General features: G+C 43.1%; 1 protein-coding gene across 1 annotated transcript in view; it reads right to left on the bottom strand.

Moving 5' to 3' along the window:
• The window catches only part of adamts17 (ADAM metallopeptidase with thrombospondin type 1 motif, 17), a 505079-nt gene that overhangs the window by 255430 nt on the left and 237259 nt on the right, over nt 1-12390 (bottom strand). Inside the window, exon 9 of the mRNA XM_059639195.1 lies at nt 6522-6662. Coding sequence (XP_059495178.1) covers nt 6522-6662 — 141 coding nt within the window. The remainder of the gene's footprint in view (nt 1-6521; nt 6663-12390) is intronic.

Raw genomic sequence — 12390 nt, 5'->3', positions numbered from 1 at the left:
AGCCTGTGTACCTTAGTAGCTGATTTATATGCTGTGGAGAAAAAGACTAACTATTTTATTTCTGCCTCTCACAATATTGTAAACTTGTATCTGGTCGCTCCTCAGCCTCTGACATTCAAGTGAAAACAAACCAAGTTTCTCCAAACTGTGCATTTATGGATGAAGGTAGATTAGGATGCTCTGTTCGGAGACTTCTGCTCACCAGGCCCTTTACCATTTTTCACGCTTTTTCTCTCCTCTTTATGGTCTTCCCTTTCTTCCCACCGCACGCCCCCAAGCCCCTACATCAGTCCCCCAATCCCCCACCCCACCACCCCCAAGGGAGAGTGGAGTTGATAAGTGAGCAGGACAAATCCTGCGGCAGACTGTAGTGAGCAGGCCAGGTTGTGCACCAGGGTGGAGAGGGCAGGGGCCGATCCTGCAGCGGAACCAGCACAGGCTACATGGCCTTATTCTCTGGAGCCTGCAGACACACCCCGTGAGCCCCAGAACACCGCGAGCCGTGAACACTGGAGCAGCATGTGGGCTGCGAGCCTACAGCAGTGCAGAGAAGAAGCCCCACAGCAGCACAAGGGAAGCAGCACACTGGCAGCGAGTTATAGATGGAGACCAGCTATGAGGGTTTAATTCTTACCTTAGGGCTTACCTTAAAACACTATAATGTGAACCCCTTACTGTTTTCCTATCTTTAAATTTATTTTCAACTCTGTAATTAAGCAACTACTTTTATTCCACTGCTGTATCCAAGAATTTCACCTCCATACTTGTACCTGAGATGTTGCCATAAGAAGGCAGACATTGTAAAAGTTTTTTACTGTACTCCTACAATAGAGTACACATGACAATAAAAGGATATGATATTGATAAGTAATACCCTCCAAGCTAGATCGCTTCCTACTAAATTGTTTCTGTACCCTCTTCAAAGCCTTCACATCCTTCTGCTAGTGTCGCGGCCAGAACTATATGCAATACTCTAAATGTGGCCGAATTAAAATTCTATACAGCTGCAAAATGGCAATTTTTATACTCTATGCCCTGATGAAAGAAGACAGTGGGATCTAGGCCTTCTTGATCACCTTATCCATTTTGTGTTTCCACTTTTAGGGAGTTGTGAATCTGAACATCTACATCACTCCGTATGTTGATACTACAAAGGGTTCTGCCATTCACTGAGCACTTCCCTCCTGCATTTGACCATCCAAAATGCATCACCTCCTATTTTTTTGGATTAAACTCATTTCTCTGACCAAATGTCTAGCCTATCCATATCGTTCTGTATCCTCGAGCAAACTTCCTCACTATCCCCAGCTCCTCCAATCTTTGTCTCTCATCAAACTTACTAATCAGATCACATACATTCTCGTCCACATCATTTATATATAGATATATTAAAAATGACAGGGACCCCAGCACTGACCTCTGTGAAACACCACTGATCACAGATCTCCAGTTAGAAAACCACCCTTGCAACGCTACTCTGTCATCTGTCTTACTAGCTCACTGTGGATCCCATGTGACGTCATCTTTTGCATTAGCCTTGTCAATGGCCTCGCAAAAGTCCATGTAAATAACATTCACCATCCTGACATCAATCACCTTCTTTACTTGCTCAAAAAACTCAGTCATGTTTGTGAGACACAACCTCCCTTGCACAAATCTTTGTTGCCTATTGCTAATAAGTCCATATTTTCCGAAATGTGAATAGAGCCTACCCTTAAGGGCCTTCTCCAATAACTTTCCTACCACTCACTTAAAGCTAATCAACCAGCCTGTAATTTCTCAGTTTATCACAGTTGCGCTTATTAAACAAAAGAAAACATTGGTTATTCTCTAGTCTCCTGGGACTTTGTCTGTGACCAAAGAGGATACAAAGATTTTGTACAAGGCTCCAGAAATTTCCTCACCTGCCTCCCTCAGCATTCTGGGTTAAAACCCATCAGATCCTGAAGAATTTTCTACCTTAGTGTTTTTAAAAATGCCCAACACCTCCTTTTTGATATTAACATGCCCTAAAATATCAACATACCCTTCTGTAAACTCACATCTACCAAATCCCTCTGCTTTGTGAATACTGATCCAAAGTATTCATTAAAGACCTCACCCACTTCTTCCGGCTCCACGCATAAATTCCCTCTTTTGTCCTTCTGGCTACACTCTTGCTCCAAAATGTCGGGTAAGTGATTGAGTCCTTAGAGTAGATTGGGGAGGGGGTGGTTGGTCATGGAATGGTTATTAGGGTTCTGGACAGTCTAAGGAATTGGTTGTGGTGGTGGGCAGAGGTTCATTGGCAACCCATGGGTTCAGTTTAACAATTGTTGAGTTACAGTAGCTTTGTTTTTGTTAACTGAGTTGGGTGAACAGCTGGTTTGCAATGCAGAGTGACACCAACAGTGCAGGTTCAATTCCCACACCAGCTAAAATTACAGTGAAGGTTCTGCCTTTTTCACCTGGCCCCTCACCTAAGGTGTGGTGACCCTCAGGTTAAATTCCTCACTAGCCCCGTCTTTCTGATAAGACAGCAGCCTTATTGGCCTCTGGGACCAAGGAAACTTTTTACCTTTTGACATAGCTTTTTAAATCTATAACTTTTCCTGGATAATGATTAAGCTTAGCTGACTTGAAGGTTTCTAATGTTAAACAGACTTCTTCTAAGGGTTCCAGTTGTCAGCGAATTGTCCATTGCAAACTTCAATTTCCTAGACAATTTCCAAGGAGTCTGCTGCATCAGAGGCTCCATGTGCTTCTGATCTGCTTCACCAGTCCATGCTGCTCCAGTGACTCCATTGGAACATCTAGGCCTTAATCTTGTTGTCCAAAATAAGTGCCCTTTCTGCTGAGACTTGTGATTCATTCTTCACCATAAATGATTGGAAAAGTTTGTAGACTTGCATGGGAAGGAGGATTGGTGGCAGCAGTCTACCCAAGGTACCCAGACCTTACCATCTTTATTATAACAAGCAGCATATTCAATTAAACAATTATTGATCTGTAGGTTACTTCAAGCTTCCTAACTCCTGCAAAATTCTACCAGTTAAAAATATTTAATGTTTGCACAGCGTCAGTAGTATCTGGGGGGGAAGAGTGAGTTCCAGATTTCCACTAGACTTGCTGTGAAAGGGGGCTTCATGGCATCACTCCTGAATGGTATAAAGCATCATCCATGCAGGGATTTTGTTGTTCAGGTAGGAACTGTGATCAAAGCACAGAAGAAACTAGAACAGAATGTATACAGTAGTGTTATCTACATTAACTATAAATAGCACTGGATAGTTTCTTTATTCAGTTGCATGTCAAACCAAGATAATCCTGAATCTTATCTACTGTGAAGACCAAGATTGAACACAGAAAGGATTTCGAGTCGTTCTAGGAACCAGTGATCATCATATCATTAGATCTGGTCTAACTATGAGGTTTGGAACAATGGCAGGGGGCCACAAGTTGATTGATAAATTTGATCAAAATTAATTTGTTACAGCACCAGAATGATTAGGAAATGAAAAAGTAGGAATATTTAAAGAATTTCCTAGAAACTACAGACTGATAACATCTTTTGTCAGAATGATTTCACAAATAAAGATGAGAACTATAATGAAGTGGACATGCAGAGATGATACATATTCACTGAAAGCTGGCAGCATGGGTTCACAAACAGGGAAACAATGTTTAACAAATCTGCAAAATTCTACTAAAATCCATTACTAACAAAACGGACAGAAATTTTGCTTCAGCAGTTAATGGCTGAGATTGGTACAAGTGGAAATGAAGTTTGATGCAGCGATTGTTGAAAAAACTGTTTTCTTTGAAAACTGATTAGTGTGAATGGCAGGTATAAATGATGACCTTTCAGGCCTGAAAAAGATGTGCATGGAGCATCTGAGGAACAGTTGCCTTGTGATTTCAATTATGTTTAATATATAACATGATTTGGATGAAAGTATCATCAGCAAAATTTCCAAAATAAAAGCACAATCGAATGCAACCCAAGTCAGAGAAAGTGGTTAACTGGTAGTAGATGGAGTTCATTGTGATGAAAGGCTACATAACAATTATGGGAGCTTTGTTAAAGAGGTATTGTGATTAGGAAAGAAAACCTCCAACATTTTGCTCGCCCGTTATAAAGGTCAGAAATATGGAAAAATAAGGTGGCACACTGTCCTAACATTCAACAGGGTCCTGAGTCAGAGAGAGAGAAAGAGAGAGACATACATACACACAGACTGGCCTGCAGAGCTTCCTTAAGGATGGCTTTCCAGCTCAAGCGCTGGAAATTATTTTCCTAATGACTGTATAATATCACAGGACACAATTCAATTGGAGTGTTATCGCAATAATATTAGGCACTGGTCAAACCCCACCCAAACATTGAGTCATAGGATGGATATTGTTGGTCTGGTTTGACACAAAGGAATAATGAATGAGAGCAGCAAGAATTTTATTAATGAAGGTAAGGCAGTAGAACTTTTTGCAAGATAAATATTAAAATGGAGCTGAGTAAACTGCACATTGCACTGAAAGGTCAAATCCTTGAAAACACTTGTCAAAAATGAAGAATTTAGGAGGAAGAAGGGAAACAGGATTTGTTTTTTTTCACCCAGAGAGAACCAGAATCATAGGATAAAGGTAAAGGTAAAGTCACTACAGTCCAAATGGGCTTCACGGCTGCTCTCTGATTCAAGAGAAATGGCAAATGGTGGTTTAACCTTAAGGTTCACATGCTTCAGTTCAAGGGAGAGGTTGAGAAGGACAGGGGTTCATGGAAATACCACCTAATGTGGGAATTGAACCCATGCTGTTGGCATCACTCTGCATTGCAAAATTGCCATTCAGCCAAATGAACTAACACCAGAGTGACACCAACAGCATGAGATCAATTCTCACACCACTGAGGTTACCATGAAGGATTTCCTTCTCAACCTCTCCCCTCACCTGAGGCCTGGTGACCCTCAAGTTAAATCACCACCAATTGTCTATCTCTAATGAGAGAGCAACGCTGTGGTTCTCTGGGATTATGGTGACTTTACTTTTGTTATGGGATAAGATGTCAGAGAAGAGCAAAGTTAGCAGCATAAATAGAAAAGATGATTGGATCCATCTCTAGACAAGGAAGGGTTTGACAGATGTAGTGAGAAGATGGCTAGATGGAAGTGATCTATTTGAGGGGCGGTTTCTTGAATTCAACATATTTTCCATGTCTTCACGATTTCTTACATCCTGTTTGGAATGCATGCTGAAGTTAGGAACTTCAACAGAGCAAGTTTACAAAAATAAAGTCAGGACTGAACAGAAGTTCTGTGTTAATAGCTGGCTTACTCTCGCTGGGTAAAATGCAGTGAAAACCACAAAGTGTGCATTTTGGAGGGAAATCTCAGCTACAATCAACTAATGTATAGAAAGATCAATTAAAAGTGGCTGTGAGGGAAGTTTTTTTGAAAACTGCAAACCCCCAGTAGCAGCTCAGTGGAAAACTTGCATCAAATTCTTATTGTGTACAACATCAACTTTTGTCAGAAACTAGCTTCTGTAGAATAGTTTGAATACTTTTGAAATTACATGGAACCTGCAATTGTCTGGCAAAGCCTTCATCTCTATTAGCACAAAGCAAGCGATATAAAAACAGAGTGGGTGTGGTGAGTTGAAAGAGTCAGGAAACCCTCTACTGTTATTATGGTAGTGTGTTTCTTCAAAATGGATCCTCCCCTCATTCTTGGCTGTGCCAGTCTATTATCTGTAATTTATTGCTAACTACCAGGTTGTATTTAATAGGGTCAAAAAAACCAAAAAAAAACCCTGCTTTCCTCCCCCAGTTTAAATGCAACATACCAGCAGCACCCTCTCCTGCTCAGTGGGATTTCTTCTCATATCCACACTTCCCTTACACTCAGCAGATGGATTAATTCCTGCATAACATGACAAGAATGATTTTACTGTGTACCGTTATGAACCTGCCTTATTCTGTACATGACTCTTATTTCTGGCTACATATTTAAGGAAGAATCTGATATTACTCTGCACTCAGCCAACACCACTTAAAATCCATTCCGTATCATAATAAATACAAATGAATAGCAGTCACAAAGCTGCAGTGCTCACAATTTCTCTCAAGTAAACTGCAACATTTGAACTAGGTTTGTCTGTTTGAAGATTAAAATATAAAAGCTGTTTTATCGGTCCCACTGTACTGAGAAACATCACAGGAAATGAGGCCATTCATCTCCTCATGCCCACTCTAAAATTCAATTAGAATGTGCTTGTTTTATGCCTCAGCTTCACTTAGCTGACTTTGCTCCACCTCGTGTCATACGTTCAGCGTCAACACAGTGAATCAGTGAACACTAGTGCCCTGAAACGGTTCACATCTCTCAAATGTTCCACTGTAGTTGGAAAGGACACCATGTAGGAAGGTGATTATGGTATTACAATGGCAGTGGACAACCAGCCACACATAAACCATTCTGCATTAAATGAGGTCTTCTCATTTTCCTGAGAAAAAGTTAGCACTTATAAAAAGAGGACAATCTTACCTCAAAAACTTCTCCAGGTCATCATGGCTACAGGTAGACCAGGACAGATCACTTGGATTTTTTCCTTTGACCCATTCACCGGACATGATGTGGAAATGTTCAGCACACGAGGAGTGATCGGTGTCATGATTCATACCCATGCTGTGTGAGATAGTGGTGATGGAGGGGGATGTCAGCAGAAGGAGTGAAAGGAGGAAAACAGCAACAGAGAGGGTAGAGAGACCAAGGTCAGGAAAACAAGTGAAGGGGGCAGAGAGGGATAGAGGACACTCAGAGAGAGAGGAAGAGATGGAGGCACAGTGAAAGAGGCAGGTGGAGTCAGACAAAGACGGGGAGCACGGAACAAGGATGGACAGTGTGTGAGGAGAGCAGGACCAAGAAAAAAGGTGTAGAAAGTTATCAGGAAAGAAGAGAGTGAGTGGTTTTTAATAGAGAAAGGATGGGGTAGAAAGAGAGAATGTAGAGGAGCGGAGTAGGAGACAATTGCAAGAAAGGGCGGCAAGGTGGAAGAGACAGTGCATACAGGCAAGGAGATGATTTTGGGAGGCAAAAAAAAAAGCATGTAAGTAAATGAGCAGAATCAGTAACAACTTGTCCAAAGCTGAAATTGGCAGATGGCCACAGAACAATCCACCATGATTTTTCCGATAATCTACCATTATAAAACCTGAACTGTAATTAGTATCTGATCTACAGTACCACAGCTATAAATTGCTAGCCAGTGAATCTGGAAAACATCTGCTTTAAATGACAACATGCAACAGAAACACAATCTGATCCCTATTTTATGTGTGTATTGAGTGACTCTCATTGCAATTATGGCATTCCTCTTCATTTCTGACATCAATATACTCCATTGATATACACACATATGGGGCAGATTGAATCTCAGTTTCCTCACCTTAGGGGCCGACGTTTCATCCTGAGCTCATACCAAGTGTGTCCTATATCCAAAATGCATGACAATTCTAACCTGGCGAATTACTACCCCAACAGTATACTCTTGATCATCAGTGAATTGATGGAAATGTGATCAACAGTGCCATTAAGCAACACCTGCTCAGCAATAACCTGCTCACTAACACCCAGTTTGGGTTCTACCAGGGCCACTCAACTCCGAACCTCATCACACCATTGATTCAAACTTGGAAAAAAGAGCTGAATTCCAGGGGAGAGGTGAGAGAGACTGTTCTTGACATCAAGGCTTTATTTGACAGAGTGGGGCATCAAGAAGCCCAGACAAAACTGAAAAAAAAAGTGACTCAAGGGCAAACATAAGTGGCACATCTTATCTTTAGCTGCTTCATCAATGACCTTCCCTCCATCATAATGTCAGAAGATGGAGTGTTCACCGATGGTTGCACAATGTTCAACACCATTTGAGACTCCTCGGATATACTGAAGCAGTCCATGCTCAAATGCAACATAACCAGGACAATACCCAGGCTTGAGCTGAAACTTGGCAAGTGCCAGATAAATGCAAGGCAATGACCATCTTCAATAAGACAGTAACCATTACTCTTGACATTCAGTGGTGGCTTTCATTGAATCCACATACTGGAGGTTATCATTGACTAGAAACTGAACTAGACTTCCCATATAAAAACAGTGATTCCCAAAACAGGTTAGAGGCTCAGATCCTGCAGCAATTAATGCACCTATTGACTCTCCAAAGCCTAATCTCCACAGGTACTAGGCATAACTCAAAGTGCGATGGAGTTCTCCCCACTTGCCTCCAACAACACTCCAGAAGCTTTACACCATCCAGGATGAATGCAACTCTAACAACACTCAAGGAACTTGACATCATCCAGAACAAATTAGCCCGCTTGGTGACCATCACAAGCACAGACATTCAGTTCCTCCACCACTGATGTTCAGTTGGCTGCAGTGCATGCTATCTACAAGAGCACTGCAGAAATTTACCAAACATCCTTAAACAACACTTTCCAAACCCATGACTACATCCATCTACTATGACAAGGGTAGCAGATGAATGGGAAATCACCACCTGCAATTTCTCCTTCAGGCCACTCATCATCATGATTTTGAAATATCTCACTATTCTTTTAGTTTTGTGCCATCAAATTCCTAGGCTTCCTTCCCTAATGGCATTGTGGGTCTACCTATAGCATTGCAGTTCAAGTAACTCACCACCACCTTCTCAAGGGCAACTAGGGACAAGTAATAAATGCTGCCCCAGCCAGCATTACTCGGTTTTCTTAATAAAAGAAGTTTATTATGATTTCCTAACACGCACATGCACATGCGCGCACGCGCGTGCACACACACAGACACGCGCGCGCACACACACACACGCGCATGCACATACACACACGTGCACACACAAATCTATGAGGTGAATTTGTATTTGTTGGTGCATTTTACTTTGTTCAAAAAGCACACAATTTATAGACAGTCAGTCAATAAGGCATTTTATAATTTCCTACTTTAGAAAGAAAACCAGTCTGACTCCAAACTAAAACACAAACAGATTCGAAACAAGGCCTCATGCCTAACATGCATTGTCTGACCTAAAATGTCACCTCTTCTTTACACTGATAAATCTTTAGTTGTCTCTGGACCATCACTCGAAAGCACTTCGGGGCATTACAGATACATATTAATCAATTAAAACCTTCTAACTGATTAAAGATTTAATAGCAGTGATAATGGCAACTGCAGATGCTGGAGAATCCAAGATAATAAATAGGCCGCATGCAGATGGCCTCAAGGCCCTCCGCTTCTTCCTGTCCCGCAGGCCCAACCAGTCCCCCTCCACCGACACCCTCATCCGCCTAGCTGAACTCGTCCTCACCCTCAACAACTTCTCTTTTGACTCCTCCCACTTCCTACAGACTAAGGGGGTGGCAATGGGCACCCGCATGGGCCCCAGCTATGCCTGCCTCTTTGTAGGTTACGCGGAACAGTCCCTCTTCCGCACCTACACAGGCCCCAAACCCCACCTCTTCCTCCGTTACATTGATGACTGTATCGGCGCCGCCTCTTGTTCCCCAGAGGAGCTCAAACAGTTCATCCACTTCACCAACACCTTCCGCCCCAACCTTCAGTTCACCTGGGCCATCTCCAACACATCCCTCACCTTCCTGGACCTCTCAGTCTCCATCTCAGGCAACCAGCTTGTAACTGATGTCCATTTCAAGCCCACCAACTCCCACAGCTACCTAGAATACACCTCCTCCCACCCACCATCCTGCAAAAATTCCATCCCCTATTCCCAATTCCTCCGCCTCCGCCGCATCTGCTCCCACGATAAGACATTCCACTCCCGCACATCCCAGATGTCCAAGTTCTTCAAGGACCACAACTTTCCCCCCACAGTGATCGAGAACGCCCTTGACTGCGTCTCCCGTATTTCCCGCAACACATCCCTCACACCCCGCCCCCGCCACAACCGCCCAAAGAGGATCCCCCTCGTTCTCACATACCACCCTACCAACCTCCGGATACAACGCATCATCCTCCGACACTTCCGCCATTTACAATCCGACCCCACCACCCAAGACATTTTTCCATCCCGACCCCTGTCTGCTTTCCGGAGAGACCACTCTCTCCGTGATTCCCTTGTTCGCTCCACACTGCCCTCCAACCCCACCACACCCGGCACCTTCACCTGCAACCGCAGGAAATGCTACACTTGCCCCCACACCTCCTCCCTCACCCCTATCCCAGGCCCCAAGATGACATTCCACATTAAGCAGAGGTTCACCTACAAATCTGCCAATGTGGTATACCCTATCCACTGTACCCGGTGTGGCTTCCTCTACATTGAGGAAACCAAGCGGAGGCTTGGAGACCGCTTTGCAGAACACCTCCGCTCAGTTCGCAACAAACAACTGCACCTCCCAGTCGCAAACCATTTCCACTCCCCCTCCCATTCTTTAGATGACATGTCCATCATGGGCCTCCTGCAGTGCCACAATGATGCCACCCGAAGGTTGCAGGAACAGCAACTCATATTCCGCCTGGGAACCCTGCAGCCTAATGGTATCAATGTGGACTTCACCAGTTTCAAAATCTCCCCTTCCCCAACTACATCCCTAAACCAGCCCAGTTCGTCCCTTCCCCCCACTGCACCACACAACCAGCCCAGCTCTTCCCCCCCACCCACTGCATCCCAAAACCAGTCCAACCTGTCTCTGCCTCCCTAACCAGTTCTTCCTCTCACCCATCCCTTCCTCCCACCCCAAGCCGCACCCCTATCTACCTACTAACCTCATCCCACCTCCTTGACCTGTCCGTCTTCCCTGGACTGACCTATCCCCTCCCTACCTCCCCACCTATCTCTCCACCTACCTTCTTTACTCTCCATCTTCGGTCCGTCTCCCCCCTCTCCCTATTTATTCCAGTTCCCTCTCCCCATCCCCCTCTCTGATGAAGGGTCTAGGCCCGAAACGTCAGCTTTTGTGCTCCTGAGATGCTGCTTGGCCTGCTGTGTTCATCCAGCTTCACATTTTATTATCTTGGAATCTCCAGCATCTGCAGTTCCCATTATCTCTAATAAAATGTGGGGCTGGATGAACACAGCAGGCCCAGCAGCATCAGCTTTTGTGCTCCTGAGATGCTGGTGGTGTGAATGGTGTGAACCTTTGATCTTTTACATATAAAGTCTGTGTCTGATACTACCTCTCTCACTCACACTTGAAGGAGGACTGAGGTTCCAAAACCTTGTGTTTTCAAATTAACCTAATGTCGTGTGATTCCTGACATTTTCCCTACAACATTAAGTTCTGCCTTTGTGAAAGCAAAAAGACAAATCAATTTCATCATCGATCTGTTATCAAAAGATACATCTATATAGATCACAACATTGGTATCAATCTTTAGATCTTAAGCTCTTTGTTACTGTCATAATTTTTCCTATTTGAATTTTCAACACACATCATTGACACTTATTCAGCTACAAATGAAAAGTTGACTATTACTAAACAAGTTGCAGGCTTTTTCAAGCACTCACATTCCTTCTACATTCTGTTGGTCAGAAATGAAAACCCAACTCACGTTTTGAGTTTTCCCTAAAGCACAACCAATCCCTTTGTAAAACTTCAGCTCTGCTTCACTTTACAGCACTCTCACTTTTGAAGCAGTGAGAAATGAGTCCAATCACCCCTCCAGAAATTTCAGCACAAAATGTCGACTGCAACTTCATCGCAGTATGACAACAATGCTGGTTTGTGTTAGATTTCTCAGTCACACGTAAATAAACACTTTTTTTTAAAAACCCATCTTGTCCACATACTTGGGTGTTAAAATCACAAATATATATTCCTCTCCTTAAATCTTACTGATTGAATGAGGTTGGAAAGAAAACAGGCATTTTAGCACGTCTCTCTCACTTTTCTTCTTATATTACTCAAAGTGATTGTTGTATGTGGAACCTTGCTGTACTGTGTTTCTACATTACTACACTTCAAAAGTACCTCATTGCTAGTAAAGCATCTTGGGCTGCTCTAAGATCATGAAAGATGCTACAAGCCTTTCTTCTTTCTTCCCAACAACTGAACAGATTGGGCTTTGAACCAACCATAAAAGTACAATGAAGCAGGAATAGGAAAAGCTAAATCGCAGACTGCAAAATCTTTGGCTGGACCAAGGCCATCATAGGCAAATTGGAGTGAAATGGATGCAAAAATTGTTTCCAACAAGCTACTTGCATATTCTAGAGATTGGCCCAATGAAATCTGACCACTAACAACGCACACTGACCAGAAGTTAAACATGTGTTCTTATCTTTTTAATGCATGCTTCAGGCACTGTCCCCATCTTGTATTTATTTGTAAAATGCAAATATTAGATCAACCTCCTTAGCTATCCTTCTCCCAATTATTTTTTATTTGCTAAAGCAAAC

The sequence above is a fragment of the Stegostoma tigrinum genome, chromosome 33, assembly GCF_030684315.1.
Source record: "Stegostoma tigrinum isolate sSteTig4 chromosome 33, sSteTig4.hap1, whole genome shotgun sequence".
Taxonomy (NCBI): Eukaryota; Metazoa; Chordata; class Chondrichthyes; order Orectolobiformes; family Stegostomatidae; genus Stegostoma; species Stegostoma tigrinum.
Note: the sequence above shows the minus strand (reverse complement) of the source record. Positions and strands in the feature narration are given on the sequence as shown.